We start from the raw sequence: 17,605 nt of genomic DNA, 5'->3' as shown, positions 1-17,605 counted from the left end.
ATATATGGAAATTCCCTGACCTTTATTAATAACAATCAATTTTGAGTAATTGCAAATACAGTCAGTCAATGATTATAGGGATAATGTTTTTGTAGAACATGGGCTGACACAGGCTGTTTACAATATAATGTTCAGGCTATAAATTATTCTCAAGTAAAAAGGAAAACGTTTAGACAAGCATGAGCATCATTCTTCTGTTATATATATATATACACACACACACACACACACACACGCCAATCAAATGTTTGGACACATACTCATTCAAAGTTTTAAAATGTTTTTACTATTTTCTACATTGTATAATAATAGTGAAAACAAACTATTTGAAATAACACATATGGAATCATGTAGTAACCAAAAAAAAGTGTTATACTAATCAAAATAGATGTTTTATTTGAGATTCTTCAAATAGCCACCCTTTGCCTTGATGACAGCTTTGCATACTCTTGGCATTCTCTCAACCAGCTTCATGAGGTAGTCACCTGAAATGCATTTCAATTAACAGGTGTGCCTTGTTAAATGTTTATTTGTGGAATTTCTTTCCTTCTTAATGCATTTGAGCCAAACAGTTGGGTTGTAACAAGGTAGGGGTGGTATACAGAAGATAGCCCTATTTGGTAAAATACCAAGTCCATATTATGGCAAGAACAGCTCAAATAAACAAAGAGAAACGACAGTCCATCATTACTTTAAGACTTGAAGGTCAGTCAATATGGACATTTCAAGAACTTTGAACGTTTCTTCAAGTACAGTCGCAAAAACCATCAGGTTCTGGGCGGCTGGTAGCCTAGTGGTTAGAGCATCGAACCAAAAGGTTGCTGGATTGAATTCCCGAGCTGACAAGGTAAAAATCTGTCATTCTGCCACTGAACAAGGCAGTTAACCCACTGTTCCCCGGTAGGCCATCATTGTAAATAAGAATTTGTTCTTAACTGACTTGATTAGTTAAATAAAGGTCAAATTAAAAAAAAGCGCTATGATGAAACTGGCTCTCATGAGGACCGCCACAGGAAAGGAAGACCCAGAGTTACCTCTGCTGCAGAGGATAAGTTCATTACAGTTACCAGCCTCAGAAATTGCAGCCCAAATAAATGCTTCAGAGTTCATGTAACAGACACATCTCAACATCAACTGTTCAGAGGAGACTGTGTGAATCAGGCCTTCGTGGTCGAATTGCTGCAAAGAAACCACTACTAAAAAGGACACCAATAAGAAGAGACTTGCTTGGGCCAAGAAACACAAGCAATGGACATTAGACCGGTTGAAATTTGTCCTTTGGTCTGGAGTCCAAATTGGAGATTTTTGGTTCCAACCTTCGTGTCTTTGTGAGATGCCGTGTGGGTGAACGGATGATCTCTGCATGTGTATTTCCCACCGTAAAGCATGGAGGAGGAGGTGTTATGGTGTGGGGGTGCTTGGCTGGTGACACTGTCTGTGATCTTTAAAAAAAGAATTCAAGGCACACTTAACCAACATGGCTACCACAGCATTCTGCAGCGATACGCCATCCCAACTGGTTTGGGCTTAGTGGGAATATCATTTATTTTTTTAACAGGACAATGACCCAACACACCTCCAGGCTGTGTACGGGCTATTTGACCAAGAAGGAGAGTGATGAGTGCTACATCAGATGACCTTGCCTCCACAACCCCATGACCTCACCAAAATTGAGATGGTTTGGGATGTCGGAAGGCACTGTGAAGGAGAAGCAGCCAACAAGTGCTCAGCATGTGGGAACTCCTTCAGGACTGTTGGAAAATCATTCCAGGTGAAGCTGGTTGAGAGAATGCCAAGAGTGTGCAAAGCTGTCATCAAGGCAAAAGGTGGCTCCTTTAAAATATATTTTGATTTGTTTAAAACTTTTTTGGTTACTAAATGATTCCATGTGTGTTATTTCATAGGTTTGAAGTCTTTACTATTATTCTTCAATGTGGAAAACAGTAAAAAATAAATAATAACCCTTGAATGAGTAGGTGTGTCCAAACTTGAATGGCACTGTATAAGTCTAAAAATATTTGTAGCAAATAAAGATTCCAGCTAGATCTCTTCAGTTGAGCTCTTTAATTTGTTCTAGAAAAAAGCCTGCATTCACAAGACTTCCATTCCAATGCAATAAATATTGAGTTTTGAAATGAATGGATCCAAGCTGCTAAATTCAAGTAACATTATTTTACACATCTGCCCGAACTTAATGGCAGAATCATTGACGTTGTTACAAAGTAACTATGCATGTTATGATGATCAGATGCATTGTAGCGAGCTCTCATTTGACAAATATCAGCTAACAAATGTATCAAGTCTCGAAGACCGTGCACCCCCCTACTCGATTTAGCTTGGGCTTCCCTTTCCCCAAACAACAGATTGTATGTATAAATAAATAAAAAAGTCAACATTGTTATCCACATGTAAGCGTAACTATCAACTGGGAGAGAAGTTTAGACTGCTCACCTTCCAGCTCCTCCATCTAATTGTTGTGTCGTCGTTATTTGTTCTTTATTTCCCAGAAAGTTCTCACAGTGATCCAGTGTGTGTTACATTCAGGGTTATTTATTCTACGAATACAAGAAACGTATATAGAAATTGTAGTTTAAATCCCGGGTACATTTTCTTAGGAAGGAAAATATCGCCGTTCAGTTTTGGAATAGCCTACTTTGTTGGCAGGATGACGTCATGCAGTTGGAATTCCTGTACGGAGACCGGAAGGGATCGGCAGCAGCAACACCTGGAACAGGAGCAAATTGGAGCCGAAAAGGCAAATATCCACTACACTGAAACTATAGCACCATCTACTGCCAGAAATATTTCACGTTATTATTTTTGTTAAACCATTTTCATATAGGAATAACTTAAATGATGACATTCCCCGAGCATCTGTAATGCCAGCTTGTTATGACTGAGTCCTACACGCAGGATAGCCTACTGTTCCCCAAGCATGTCTGTGCGGCGAGTGGATACCTGAAGATAAAACATGACTTTGACACTAGTAAACCAAAATTATTGCAACCATCACACTGAATAAGCTACCCTGTAACTCCAAATCGAGCAGCTGGGAAGAAGGAAACTTCTAAGGGAAGCCATAGTTGCCCGTGCGGTTGGTCCATTTGGCTCTACATCAACTTTTCAAATCGCTGTTAGTGCATTCAGATTTCTATCACCTGAAACATGCACAGAACCATAGAAACATGTGCACGAACTCGGCAAGTCTGCATGCATATATTGTTTTATATTGTGCGCATGCTTCAGGTGGTAGAAATCTGAACGCACTACCAGCTTTTTGAAAAGTTGATGTAATTATACTTTCCTGTGGATATTGTCTCACATTCCTAATGCCAAACGACCAACCACACGGACAATGTTATTCAACATTCTGGCCTGTAGAAGTCGTGAGAGGAACTCCTGATTCAAACGCTAATTTCTGCCTGACGTAAAATGCAATGGAAATCAACGTCGGGTTTCCAGGCAAACTGCATAGGTGCAGTGGCCTAATGACTTCATTTTCAATGCTTTACCTAAGGTATTGTGCCTATCTAATGTATGTTGACGACTCTTGTGGTTACTTAACCTTACTTAAGTGTCTGAGGTTGTATCACCCTGTCCTGCTTGATGTACATTGTTACATTTTCACAAATGGAATGACCACCTTGCTACAGTATTACGTCAACTGCCCAAACAATCACCAGACTGCATTACTATATTGGTTTAGTTTAGTGCTCAGGCGCGTCATGGGAGTGAACCAATTATGGGTATAAACCCTGGATGACAGACAGGGGGCGTTGTATTGAAGGCACCACGCAGCCAATCTCCTCGATTGTAAAAATATTTTGGAAGGTATAGAAATGCATATATTATGCATATAAGGTCTACATTCATTTGACACATTTACTCTATTTCAATAACTAAATGCATACTTTTAAATTATGCGAGCTAAACATATATATTTTTTAAATCATTCAAGTCGTTTTTTTTATTGAGTACTAGTGTTACTGTCCCCACTTCAACAAAAACATTTTTTTTTTAATGTAATTTTGTCATTGAAACATATAATTGAAATACTGTAGAATTGCATTCATTCCTATGGAGTGCCAATAAATGGGTGGCTTCAAAGTCTCTCAATGGCCAATACCTAGCATCAGCAATCCAGGGTTTATAAACTCAGCAAAAAAATAAATGTCCCTTTTTCAGGACCCTGTCTTTCGAAGATAATTTGTAAAAATCCAAATAATTTCACAGGTCTTCATTGTAAAGGGTTTAAAACACTGTTCCCATGCTTGTTCAATGAACCATAAACAATTAATGAACTTACACCTGTGGAACGGTCATTAAGACCGTACAGACGGTAGGCATTTAAGGTCACAGTTATGAAAGCTTAGGACACTAAAGAGGCCTTTCTACTGACTCTAAAAAACACCAAAAGAAAGATGCCCAGGGTCCCTGCTCATCTGCATGAACGTGCCTTAGGCATGCTGCAAGGAGGCATGAGGACTGTAGCTGTGGCCAGGGCAATAAATTGCAATGTCCGTACTGTGAGACACCTAAGACAGCACTACAGGGAGACAGGACAGACAGCTGATCGTCCTCGCAGTGGCAGACCACATGTAACAACACCTGCACAGAATCTGTACATCCGAACATCACACCTGCGGGACAGGTACAGGATGGCAACAACAACTGCCCAAGTTACACCAGAAATGCACAATCCCTCCATCAGTGCTCAGACTGTCCTCAATAGGCTGAGAGAGGCTGGTCTGAGGGCTTGTAGGACTGTTGTAATGCAGGTCCTCACCAGACATCACCGGCAACAACGTCGCCTATGGGCACAAACACACCGTCGCTGGACCAGACAGGACGGGCAAAAAGTGACGAGTCGTGGTTTTGTCTCACCAGGGGTGATGGTCGGATTCACGTTTATCGTCGAAGGAATGAACATTACACCAAGGCCTACACTCTGGCGGAATCGATTTGGAGGTGGAGGGTCTGTCATGGTCTGGGGCGGCATCACAGCATCATCGGACTGAGCTTTTTGTCATTGCAGGCAATCTCAATGCTGTGTGTTACAGGGAAGCCATCCTCCCTCATGTGGTACCCTTCCTGCAGGCTCATTCTGGCATGACAATGCCACCAGCCATACTGCTCGCTCTGTATGTGATTTCCTACAAGACAGGAATGTAAGTGTTCTGCCATGGCCAGCGAAGAGCCCGGATCTCAATCTCATTGAGCACATCTGGGACCTGTTGGATCGGCGGGTGAGGGCTAGGGCCATTCCCCCCAGAAATGTCTGGGAACTTGCAGGTGCCTTGGTGGAAGAGTGGGGTAACATATCACAGCAAGAACTGGCAAATCTGGAGCAGTCCATGAGGAGGAGATGCACTGCAGTACTTAATGCAGCTGTTTGACCCCCCCCCCCTTTGTTCAGGAACACATTATTCCATTTCTGTTAGTCACATGTCTGTGGAACTTGTTCAGTTTATGTCTCAGTTGTTGAATCTTATGTTCATACAAATATTTACATATGTTAAGTTTGCTGAAAATAAACGCAGTTGACAGTGAGAGGAAGTTTATTTTTTTGCTGAGGTTATATGTCATTATATTGAACCAATGATTTATCTATACACTAGATGACTGACCGAGGACGCTGTGTTGATGCCACCGTGCCTCAGTCTTGGCACTCCCCCACCAGTGTAAAAAATACATTACTAAAACCCATAAAACCTAGTAGTCAAACAGGGAAATGGTTCCAATATTTTTTCCACCTTCATTTTTCCCATAGGGGATTTTAGAAACACTTTAAAATATGGGCTGTTTTTCGTGTAGGCTCATGCTGGCGTGACGTTTTGATTACGGTGTAAATCTCTATGTTTGCTTGTATAGAGTGTCGTACCCCATCAGAACCCAAAATATATGTTTGTTAACAAGGCAATAAATGTAAACATTTTTGGGGGGGCAGGTGGTTAGAGAGTTGGGCCAGTAACCGAAAGGTTGCTGGATCGAATCCCCGAGCTGACAAGGTAAAAATCTGTTGTTCTGCCCCTGAACAAGGCGGTTAACTCACTGTTCCCGGTAGACTGTCATTGTAAATAAGAATTTGTTCTTAACCGACTTGCCTAGTTTAATAAAGGTTAAAATGTAATTCCCCACTACTGTTGAAGCGGTCCCCTTGGGCCAATTGAGATATTGCATGCTACGACACATTTATGTGAATTACTGCAGCTTCCGCCTTGGGCCAATCAGTGATTTTATTAAATGCCGGATCTCTATGGCAAGACGCAGCATTCACCCAGGTTTCATCAAAATCGGGCCAGTGCTGTATGAGATATCGCGTGTAACTAAAGTACTTATGGATGGAGAAAGATTCACAGTCCCCTCCCCGATTTCATCGTGGGGACAACAAACACTGTATAGCCTCAAAACGTGGTTAAAACTATCATTTGGATATCGTGGAGGGTCAGTCCTTGCATCTATTAATTTGAGAGTTCTTCAAGGCCCATCAAAACTGAGGCGGGTTGTTTCTTTGTTATCGTTTCAGTTAAGGACTCTAGCTGTAACAGTAGGCCAATTCGAACAGTTGTTGGAAGTACATCTGATGATATGTCTTCATACAGGGGAATTGATTTGAGTCATGGATTGTAATGAAGTGTGCATCTGTTTTCTCTTCCACTGAAAATGTTTTCTATTTTATTTCATTTATTTGTATTACAATAATAAATCGATACAAAATGTGAATACAAGTATACTTAAAGAATTTACAAAGGACAGTTGAGTTAGTCCTAAGGGGTATTATAACACGTAACACTAAGACCTTCAGCGCCAATAAGACAGAGACGTTGGATGAGGGGTGGGGCTACATCGGACATCATATTAGCGCTCGTCAGAAGGTCATTGCTACCAGAGAGGAAGAGGCGAACGAAAGGGTCTACTTTCGTCAAAATTTGTCCATGCGGTAATAAGCAGACCGACTGCATTTCCGATTTTGGGACAACGACTCCAATTGTAGGGGCGGAAACAAAACCATATTATTATACAGTGTCGCTAACGGAAAATTACGGCACGTGGGGGCGGGTTACCGAACATTTTTTTTGTGTAACACTGATGGTACATAAGCAGGTAGTATGATAACTTGCAGGTTAATGTTGCGGTGGGTTACCTGGAGTTTAGGGCATATTAGTCTGCTTGTTAATTAAGAGTAGATCGGGGCATTTTATCTTGTTATATGTCAGGCAGTTATTGAATGAGATGTCTGATGCCTACAGTCTAGATAGCGCACGCCATAGACTTTAAGCTACTTGAAATACAATTGTGTTTCATAAGGAGTTTAGTTGTCGGGATTGTCTTTAATTGATTTAGACATATTTTAGTCGTGTGTCTTATCAATTTCTTGGTCTATGCTTTGTCATAATATGCAGAATAACGGTTATGAAATACAGGTTTTCGTCACATTTAGCGTATGTGTAAATTGGAGTGATATCTGTTTAGTAATAGTAGCATAATAGCCCATATCGTAATTGAAATTGTTTGGTGGGAGTTAAAAACTACTAGCCTACAAGTTAAAATGGGAGTGGGGTCCGAAAATGCAGCATCCACCACCAAACTATCAATTCGTCATGGGTTATACAAAGAGGAGACGAGTATCGCTCTGAAAGCACCCTTAAACGTAGAGGGTGTGTTACCAAAGAAAGTGGGGCACGTGACTGCAGAAAGAGCCATCTGGGGTCGCCGCATTGAGTTTGTCCTTGCATCCGTGGGATACGCGGTTGGACTTGGGAACGTGTGGCGGTTTCCATACCTCTGCTACAGGAGCGGTGGAGGTAAGCACATGTAGGCTATTGAGTCTTTGGGTCCATTACCTATAAAATACTGTCAGAACAACGGAAGGAGAGGGGTAATGTCAATAATCTAGATTTAAAGTGTGTGCGTTCCATACTGCTATTATGCATAAGTCAGATCCTGAACATGTGGAAATGTAAATACAGAATGCGGGTGCAGGACGATTTTTTTTGGTTCGTTTAAATTATAAACCAGTCTAATTACTGAACCAGTTTAGGCACATGCCATATGTTTGCAACCCTGTAGGCTAACCTTCATGAGCCACATGTGAGTGCATTTGGTTGAACAATGGTCTCAAACAGAGATGAGCGTTTTCACAATTAAACAAGGACTTGCTTTCAGAATAAAGATAATGTATTCATTGTTTAACCCATTACAGTCAAAGCCCTGTCTAACTGGGGCTTAGACTTTTATCACATTTCTTTTGACATGTATTTAACTCTTTATTTTTGTCACTAAACAGTCTCCATATTAACTTCCATTATTGTTTCCAACTGGTACCGGTGAACATAGACAAGTCCTGGGAGGTCTGTAGGTGTCCTAGAGCTAAACAACCAACACGTTTGTGAGAGTCTCACTTTTCCAGAGAGGGTCATATTAGTGTGTAGAACAAACTGTTTGGATGCTACAGTGAGAAGTTGGTAGATCAGTTGAACCAACTTCAGATGTGTCCCAAGATGCTTGTGGGGGTCGTATAGCAAAACACCATCGTGTTTGAGAGTCATCTTTCCATAGAAGGGTAATAGTTTGTTGGCCAAACCGTTCGGATGCTACAGACGATTTTGTGAGAAGACTGTTTTTTGGGATGTCTCATGGTCTGACAAACACTGTTCTAGCTCTGTCACCTTTCACTGCAGATGTGTGAAATGCAACATCGGCGGATACAGTGGATTGAGACGCATCCAATACAGAAAAAACATATTTCTAGCTAAAACTGACACATTTTTATAGGGATTTTTTTTAAATGATGCTAATTATATTTCAGCCGGAGTGCAGATGTCGACTTTTATTGATGTTGGATATTTGTTTCTAGATGGATATATGGCATTTTACCCACTTCGTGCTGATCTAATCTTACTCGCATGTCTTTAGAATAGGATTTAGCTGAACTACGCCAAGGCTACACCAGGTTGGAATTAACTTTGATGTTATGAAGTGGGCTTCTTGAAAGAGCCAAGAGGCAACTTTTCTATGTACATTTTTTGGGGGAGAAGAAACCAATGGTTGTAATCCAGTATGACTCACTGCACCACTCTCACATTTTAGACTTCTGATCTATGAGTTGAAATTGTGCTACAGAGGAACAAAAGAGATTTTGAAAAGTTAGTTCTTGGCCAACCAGTTGGGGTTTTCCTGTTTTTGCAACAACAACAAAAAACCTTGAACATAACTGACAGTAATTAACAAGGTGATAAAGGTCCTGAAACAAGACACACATAAGTACATCAGAAGAAGTATGTTCCATGCTGAAAATGAACCGCTAGGTAAATTATTATGATAGTTAACTATAAGTGTGAGGAGGACACAAGTACACAACGATGATCAAGCAATTTGTTTCAATGGCATCACTGGTTTTATATTTGTTTAATGTCATGACTTTGCATTGCTTTGGCTTGTCTGGCACAGTTGAGATCTAGCTGATATGAAGTCCAACCAAGAATGACACAGCAAAACAACAAAAGCCTCAACAACAGACACTGATGATTGTGTTCTGTTGTATTTCCCTGTTTTATAGTTTATTCGATCCCCGTTATCTTTTGCCGAAGCAGCAGCATCCTGGGGTCCACACAAACATGACAAGTAACAAAACACAGCTACACTGATAGACAAGGACAGTCACAGAAATGTAAAATGCAATGATATACAACAAAAAAAAATAGTACATACAATACAACAACAAATATTGTGTAATGTGTGTGCGTGTCCCCTCACTGTCCTAACCATTCCATTAAATGTTTAATTGTTTTTAATGGTAATTTTGTTGTTTGCTTGAGTAATTGCAGATGGAAGGGAGTTCTATGCTAACATGGCCGTGTATAGAACTGTGTGTTGTCGGGAATTCATTTTGAACTTGGGGATTGTGAAGAGACCCCTGTTTGTGTGTCTGAGCTGAATGTTATTTTATTATGCAAACTACAGGAGAATCAGTTAATCTCTCGTAAACCCTCAAAAATGAAAGACTGGCATGCATGTTGTTGATGTTAGTTCTGTATGTGCAGTAAAGGGCAAGGTGTGCTACTCTGTTTTGAGCTAGCTGCATTTTTGCTAGATCTTTCTTTGCTGCACTTAACCATATTACCAGACAGTAATCAAGATGGAACAAGACCAGAGCCTGAACAACTAGTACAGTTGATTTGTGTCAAACGCAGAATCTTTTTACAACAGACATACTCCTCCTCTTCACAACAACGTTGTCAATATGGCTTAACCATGATAACTGGTCTCACCCTTTACACACAACTCCAGTTGAGGTTTCGGTCTTAGAAAATGTTTTGAACCAAATACATTGCTTATCATTTTAGATGTATTTAAGACCATGTTATTGTTAATCACCCACTCTGATACTGACTGGAACTCAGTGTGTGTGATAACAATCAAGCATTTCACACACATGATCTAGATACTGACTTAGCACTTGGTGGCCAATAGCAACATCCTAAAACAATAGGCCTTAATAGGTGACGCTGCAACCATAACACTTGACATGGTACTCCCACCGGCTTTGGTCTTTGTCATGGTAGCAACGTAGGCTACAATTTATTTTCAAGAAAACCCTCTCAAAATCAAACGGAGCTCTTTCGTTCCACGTTCAGCATGCGCTGCCCTCTTATGCCTTGCCATGGGGTTTCCAATAGCTTCCCTAACCCCAAAGTCAAAGTTCAGGGGTGGTGTCTTTGTTTATAAACCTTGCCACGGACCTCACTGTGTAACAGAAAGGTGCTACCTTGACAGACACGTCACACTGGTTTGCTCAGGCACTAAATTAGCAGGCACTAAATTCCTGTCATTCATTCACATCCCAGATTATGTAGCAGACATGAGTCTCTTGATGAGGGAGCCCTCTTGGTCTAATGGTCAAGACGGGGATTTCTCCCACGTGAGACCAGTGTTCAGAGGAGGGGGTTGAATGTAGCGGACATGAGTCGGGCTCGTGATGAGGTAGCCCTGTCTGCGACTTCAAAATCAGATCACACCCGTCAAAATTACAATGAGGAGCCTGTATCTCATTCCCTCACTGGAGGGCTTGAAACAAGTATACTGTTGTAATGACTATCCTAGTTGTAACGTTGGGAAATTAGACTCATTATAGTAAGACACCATGTGTTGTCTATTCATCCTTCTTAGTGTTTAGCTAGTTGTCATATGGGAGAACCTCCCGAAAGGACAACCATCTCTGCAGCACTACACCAATCAGGCCTTTATGGTAGTGGCCAGACGGAAGCCACTCCTCATGAAAAGGCACATGACAGCCCACTTGGAGTTTGCCTAAAGGCTCTCAGACCATGAGAAACAAAATTCTCTGGTCTGATGAAACCAAAATTGAACTCTTTGGCATGTTGGTGGCAGCACCATGCTGTGGGGATATTTGTCAGCGGCAGGGACTGGGAGCCTAGTCCATATCGAGGCAAAGATGAACGAGGCAAAGTACAGAGAGATTCTTGATGAAAACCTGCTCCAGAGCACTCAGGACCTTAGACTGGGTTGAATGTTCATCTTCTAATAGGACAATAACCCTAAGCACACAGCCAAGACAACGCAGGAGTGGTTTTGGGACAAGTCTGAATGTCCTTGAGTGGCCCAGCCAGAGCACAGACTTGAACCTGATCTAATATCTCTGGAAGAATAAACAGTTAAATCAATTTTAGAATAAGGCTATAAAACGTTTTAAAAAATTGAAAAAGTCGAGGGGTGGGAGTACTTTCTGAAAGCACTGTATAGTGTATTTACTGTCATCTGATATGATTTCTAGCTTGGTCCTTTGTCTTCTCTAAACTAATGATCACTTCTGGTTAATTTTTCTAACTAGCGCCTGCGGAACAGGTTTTGTCTACGAGACCGGAAGAGACTTTCGTAGCATCTTAGAACTTAAGCAGCAGGTTAGGAGAATTAGGTGAAGGTTAGGAAAAGGGTTAGGTTTAGCTAAAATGCTCTCCTAACCTGCTACGAAAAGTAACTTCCGGTCGTAGCTGTTCTTCGTCTAGTCACAACCGTGGAACAGATTCGCGGTCGTCTGTAATGACTCAAATTAATCAAGAAAAGGATTTTACAGTTCTTATATTACTAATCTATTTGTGTCCTTCACTTCCTTCTTTTAGGTGCCTTCCTCATTCCTTACTTTCTCATGCTGTTTCTGTGTGGAATCCCCCTGCTCTTCATGGAGTTTGCCATTGGGCAGTATACCCGACTGGGACCAGTGCACGCTCTAGCCAAAATCTGCCCCTTGTTCAAAGGTGAGTGATATCCACAGTCCTATTGTTTACCAAGGCCTCACATTGTGTGCAAGAACAGCCACAGGCTGGTTTTATTAAGCATTTAGCTACCATTTCCTGTTTGTTTTTAGTCAACGTGGAACAGTCCAGCAAAGAGGCAATGGTGTTTTAATAAGTGCATACAAACAATAGGCCTACTTGGCAGAGGTAAAGGGATTAACACATGGAGGCTCAGTTGGCCACTGTTCAAAAGGGGTAGGGATAAATAAACTGTCTTATCAGGTTCCGGTGTCACTCAACATTGTGCATGGTTACATGCACCCGGTAATGCGATTATAGTCTGGTCAGATTTAATAAAATAGTTTGATTACACCAATTTCCCAAATAATCCTGTTTACACAGACACATCTGAAATCAAGCTACCTGATGGCACTATGATAAATGCAGAATAAATATATTTTTGGGAAGCATATTTGATTCTGAGTTCAGACATGTAAAGTTTGTATGTGAAAACTACTTCTAAGATTCATACAGTGCCTTCAGAAAGTATTCCTATCCCTTGACTTATTCCACATTTTGTTGTGCTATTGAAAATGGATTCAATCATTTTTTTCCTTCATCAATCTACACACACTACCCCATAATGACAAAGTGAAAACATGTTGGACATTTTTGCAAATGTATTGAAAATGAAATACAGAAATAAAGAACTTTCCACCATTTGTCCATTTTATTATTTTCAAAATTCTTCAAGCTCTGTCAAATTGGTTATTGATCATTGCTAGACAACCATTTTCCAGGTCTTGTTATAGATTTAAGAGGATTTAGGTCAAAACTGTAACTCGGCCACTTGGGACATTCACTGTCTTCTTGGTAAGCAACTCCAGTGTAGATTTGGCCTTGGGTTTTAGGTTATTGTCCACTGAAAGGTGAAGTCATCTCCCAGTCTCTGGTGGAAAGCAGACTGAACCAGGCTTTCCTCTAAGAGTTTGCTTGTTCTTAGCCCGTTTCTGTTTTTTTTTTAATCCTGAGAAATTCCTCAGTCCTTAACGATTACAAGCATACCAATAACATGATGCAGCCACTACTATGCTTGAAAATGGGGAGAGTGGTACTCAGTAACGTGTTGTATTGGATTTACCCCAAACGTAACACTTTGTATTCAGGACAAAAAGTGAATTGCTTTGCCACTTTTTCGCAGTAATACTTGTGCCTTGTTGCAAACAGGATGCATGTTTTGGAATATTTGTATTCTGTACAAAGGCTTCCCTCTTTTCACTTTGTCAATTAGGTTAGTGTTGTAGAGTAACTACAATGTTGTTGATCCCCCCCCCCCGTCAGTTTAATGGCTGAGATATGAGAAACTATGTAACTGTTTTAAAGTCACACCATTGGCCTCATGAGCAGTTTCTTTACTCTCCGGCAACTGAGTTAAGGATGCCTGTATCTTTTTAGTGACTGAGTGTATTGATACACCATCCAAAGTGCAATCAATAACTTCACCATGCTCAAAGGGATATTCAGTGTCTTTTACATCTTTACCTATCTACCGATAGATGGTGACAAACAAGGGAGTCCACACGTTAAGGAGTAACAAAAGTATTTATTAATAAATACCTAACCAAGTATAAAACCACAAAGGAAAACTAACCTGTGATGTGTGAAAGTAGGCATGTGAGGGATGTAATGGAGATGCATGGATGAAGGTAAAATGTGTTGAAGGGTGCACCTAATCAAAAAACATAATCAACCAGATCACAAAGCAAAATGGTGCTTGTGTAGAGAGAGAGCCACGACTGGGCACCAGGAACTTTTATCTCCTAGTTGATCCCAAACCCAGGTTCAACTTGTCACCTTAACAACCCAATCAGCTCCACCTGTCCCCAATCTGCAAATAAAAGCAGAAACGCAGAGAAGGCGGCAGGGAGCGTAACACCCCCTCCCATAAAAATCGGGGACTAACGAAACCCCGAAAACAAAACCCATAATTAAAACTGATCAAAAACCATAAATAATAAAGGTTCAGACACAAAATACTATACATACCATAAAAGGTAAGAAGCCCACCAGGTGCCCATGACACCAATCCAACCAAATTGACACTCCCCCCATCCAACGTCCGCCACCACGGTACCCGGAAGCAACAATTTAAGAGAAGAGAAAGAAATGGAGACCGGGTGACAGGAGAGCAGAAGCCAGAGCAACGGGAAGGACAAAATAAACCCTGTACAGACCACCAACCGAAAAGAAAAAAACGCAACAAAAGTGTCCAAAGATTGACTAAAGTGGTGCACGGGAAAGCGCATCAGCCACCACATTATCTACACCTTTTACATGTCGTACATCCAAATGGAACGCCTGCAGGAACAAACATAAGCGCATAATCCTGCGAAAGTAAGGGGGTTGTGGTCAGTGTTAACCACAATAGGGACCACACCCAACCCCACATACCTCAAAATGCTGCAACGCCCAGATTAAGGCAAGGGCCTCCTTCTCCCCCACTGAATAATTCAACTGATAGCCATTTCTCCTGAAAGTTTAACAGCTAACAGGATGTTCAACACCTCCATCTGCTTGAAGCAACACGGCACCTGCCTCCACATTACTGGCATCCATATATAGGCTGAAAGGCTGTTCCAATCGTGGGGCAGCCAACACAGGGTCAGAGCTAAGAAGCAGTTTCACATTTTGAAAAGCACTGACAGCAGGAAGACCAGATGAAATCAGCCCTCTTCAATAGAGCAGAGGTGCTACAACTGGAGCAGTTGCAGCAAAATACCCAGCCATACCTAGGAAGCGTTGCAGCTCCTTGTGAGTGGTGTAAACCGATCGATAGCGGCCACTTTAGCCTGCACCAGGAGAACAAGACTCTGCCCGACCACTCTGCCGAGGGAGATCACTGTTGCCTGGGGAATCTCACATTTGGCTAAGTTCCCAGTGAGACAGGCCTCAGCCAAACGCTCAGAGTACGTATCCGCACCAGATGTCGCTCCCAAGTGTCACTATAAACAACCACATCATCTAGATAAACAGCACAGCCTTCAAGGCCAGAGATCACCCTATTCATAAGACGCTGAAACGTTGCAGGAGCGTTGCGTATGACTCATGTCTGTATAGGAGAAAAGACCTGGAGTAATAAAAGCAGATATTTCACAAGCTTTTGATGACAAAGGCACCTGCCAGTAACCCTTCAGCAAATCAAACTTGCTGACAAACCGGGCAGCACCAACCTGATCAACACAATCTTCCATCCGTGGGAGTGGGTAACAGTCCGGTTTTGTCGCACTAACCTTACGGTAGTCAGTGCAAAATCTAAGAGAACCATCTGGCTTGCTCACCAAGAGACACAGGGAGGCCTAACTGGAGAATGATGGTACAGCGATATCATTAACTAGCATGTACTCAATCCCTGAGTCCAAGTGACGTAGCTTCTCCAATGAGACACAATAAAAACGTTGTTTAATGGGGACAACAATCCCAACAATATCATGCACTACCAAATGTGTACAAGAAGGTGTCAGAAAATAGACAAACTCAGTGATCAAATCAGTTAACTCTGCTTGACAATCATCAGACATGTGACCGACCCAACAACAAAAAGTTTGCAAGGGACTCTGAATTCATCAACCTACCCTGCAAAATACCATCAGGGTCCGGCACCCCCTCACCATCACACTATGTGGAGTGGTTGACCTCAGATCAACTGATTCCACCAAAAGAACAGGACTAACCACGTCAGTATTAGCACACAGTTCTGATTTAGCAAATTCAGAAGAGAAATGAGCACAGTTCGCCAGTCAAACAACCTTTTCAGCCTCACCTGAGAGGATGCTAGTTTTTCTTTAGTCATTTCACAAGCTACATACAACCTGTGTCAGAAACTGCTAACATATGACAAAACATTTTGGGGAGGCTCAACCACCTTCCAATCCTCCTTTTAATACAGCAAGGGGACCACACAGTATGCCCAAAAACAAGGTCATTAGGACTGAACCCAGTGCTCTCTTGTGATACTTCTTTAACAGCGAGTAGCAACCAGGGTAACCCCTCTTCCCAGTCATGTTCTAATTCAGTGCTGTACGCACGTAGCATTGACTTCAAAGTCTGATTAAAAACACTCAAGGCCCCCTTGACTCTGCGCATGATAAGCACTGGCCTGATTATGTTTTATACGCAATTGTCGCAAGACTTGTGCAAATGTGTGAAGTGAAGTTGGAACCCTGATCGCTCTGAATCACCTTAGGTGTTCAAGAAATTGAGATGAACTGTGACAAGCCTTCACAACAGACTTAGAGGTAATGTTACGAATTGGATAGGCTGCAGGATGTCTTGTAGTCTGACACATCACAGTTAACATGTAGGTGCTACCAGCTTTAGAATGGGGTAAGGGTCCAACACAATAAATAATCAAATGCTCAAATGGCTGGCCTGTAACAGGAATAGGTTGTAGCGGGACTGGCCTTAACATTTGATTAGGCTTCCCAGTCAGCTGACGAGGCCACAAAATTTGATCATAGGTTTTACTAAGCCCTAAGTGACCAGAAACGTCATGAGACGTTTTCAAAACTAGATCTCAAAGCTTAGAAGGAACAATAGTGTCACTCACAAAACCTTTGCTGTGAGGCGTTCATTTCCTCACCAACAACTGATCTTGAATGTAGTAACCCTGGGCAGCACTCCTTACCACCTCAACCGGAAGTACTTGATCAAATAAACCTTTAAGGTAGGATCAGTGGACTACTCCATTACAAGATCACTACAGGACATAGGCAACGGTAAATCATTTAACGGATTATCAAACTGTTCGGCAATGTGTTGTGTAAGTTTAGTTTTGACCGTAGTGTCAGCACGGCTCATAGCACGAGTCACGGCGCATGCAGAGAATACCTCCGGGAATCTCTGTACGTTTTCATCGATAATCCCTACATGGGATGGGTAATAGAAACCACCAGAGGAGACACGACTACCCGCTAAGTTGTTACCCAAAATCACATGAACACTGTCAACGGGAAAAAAGGGACACACCAAGGGAAACCTCACCTTGCGCTAGGTCAGATAAGTTTGACTTTGTGCAAGGGTACAGACAATGTATTCAAACCTATCCCTTGAATCAGGACACTGGTTCCTGTATCTGTCTCCATAGAAAAAGGCAGAACCGTCTCCAAAACAAACGATTGAGGCACCAGTGTCTCACAGAATCTTTACGGGCACTTGCACATCACTTCCCAATAGTGAAACAAACAGTGAATAATCAGTACTAAAAGGTTTGGACAATTCTTGAGCTTGCGCAACAGGATTAACATCAGGGACAGGCAAAGCTAATGCAACAGGTTTTACATTTCTGCTGGCCA

At 41.7% G+C, this 17,605-nt stretch overlaps 2 protein-coding genes across 3 annotated transcripts in view; one reads left to right on the top strand and one right to left on the bottom strand.

Moving 5' to 3' along the window:
• LOC112248521 (LIM domain kinase 2) overlaps positions 1-2,689 on the bottom strand; it is a 36,487-nt gene extending 33,798 nt beyond the window's left edge. For both annotated transcript variants that reach the window (XM_042331535.1, XM_024417624.2), the window contains exon 1: positions 2,452-2,689. Coding sequence is in view for 1 of the 2 variants with exons in the window: in XM_024417624.2 (XP_024273392.1) it covers positions 2,452-2,467 (16 nt within the window). In the remaining variant the exon portion in view is untranslated. The remainder of the gene's footprint in view (positions 1-2,451) is intronic.
• Positions 2,690-6,862: 4,173 nt separating this feature from the next.
• The window catches only part of LOC112248522 (sodium- and chloride-dependent GABA transporter ine), a 40,232-nt gene continuing 29,489 nt past the window's right edge, over positions 6,863-17,605 (top strand). The window contains exons 1-2 of the mRNA XM_024417627.2: positions 6,863-7,805; positions 12,141-12,275. Of these exons, the coding sequence (XP_024273395.1) occupies positions 7,550-7,805; positions 12,141-12,275 (391 nt within the window). The 5' untranslated portion in view covers positions 6,863-7,549. The remainder of the gene's footprint in view (positions 7,806-12,140; positions 12,276-17,605) is intronic.

This window comes from Oncorhynchus tshawytscha, linkage group LG12 (assembly GCF_018296145.1).
Source record: "Oncorhynchus tshawytscha isolate Ot180627B linkage group LG12, Otsh_v2.0, whole genome shotgun sequence".
Lineage (NCBI taxonomy): Eukaryota > Metazoa > Chordata > Actinopteri > Salmoniformes > Salmonidae > Oncorhynchus > Oncorhynchus tshawytscha.
The sequence above is the reverse complement of the archived record's forward strand: the minus strand, read 5'-3'. Positions and strand labels throughout refer to the sequence as shown.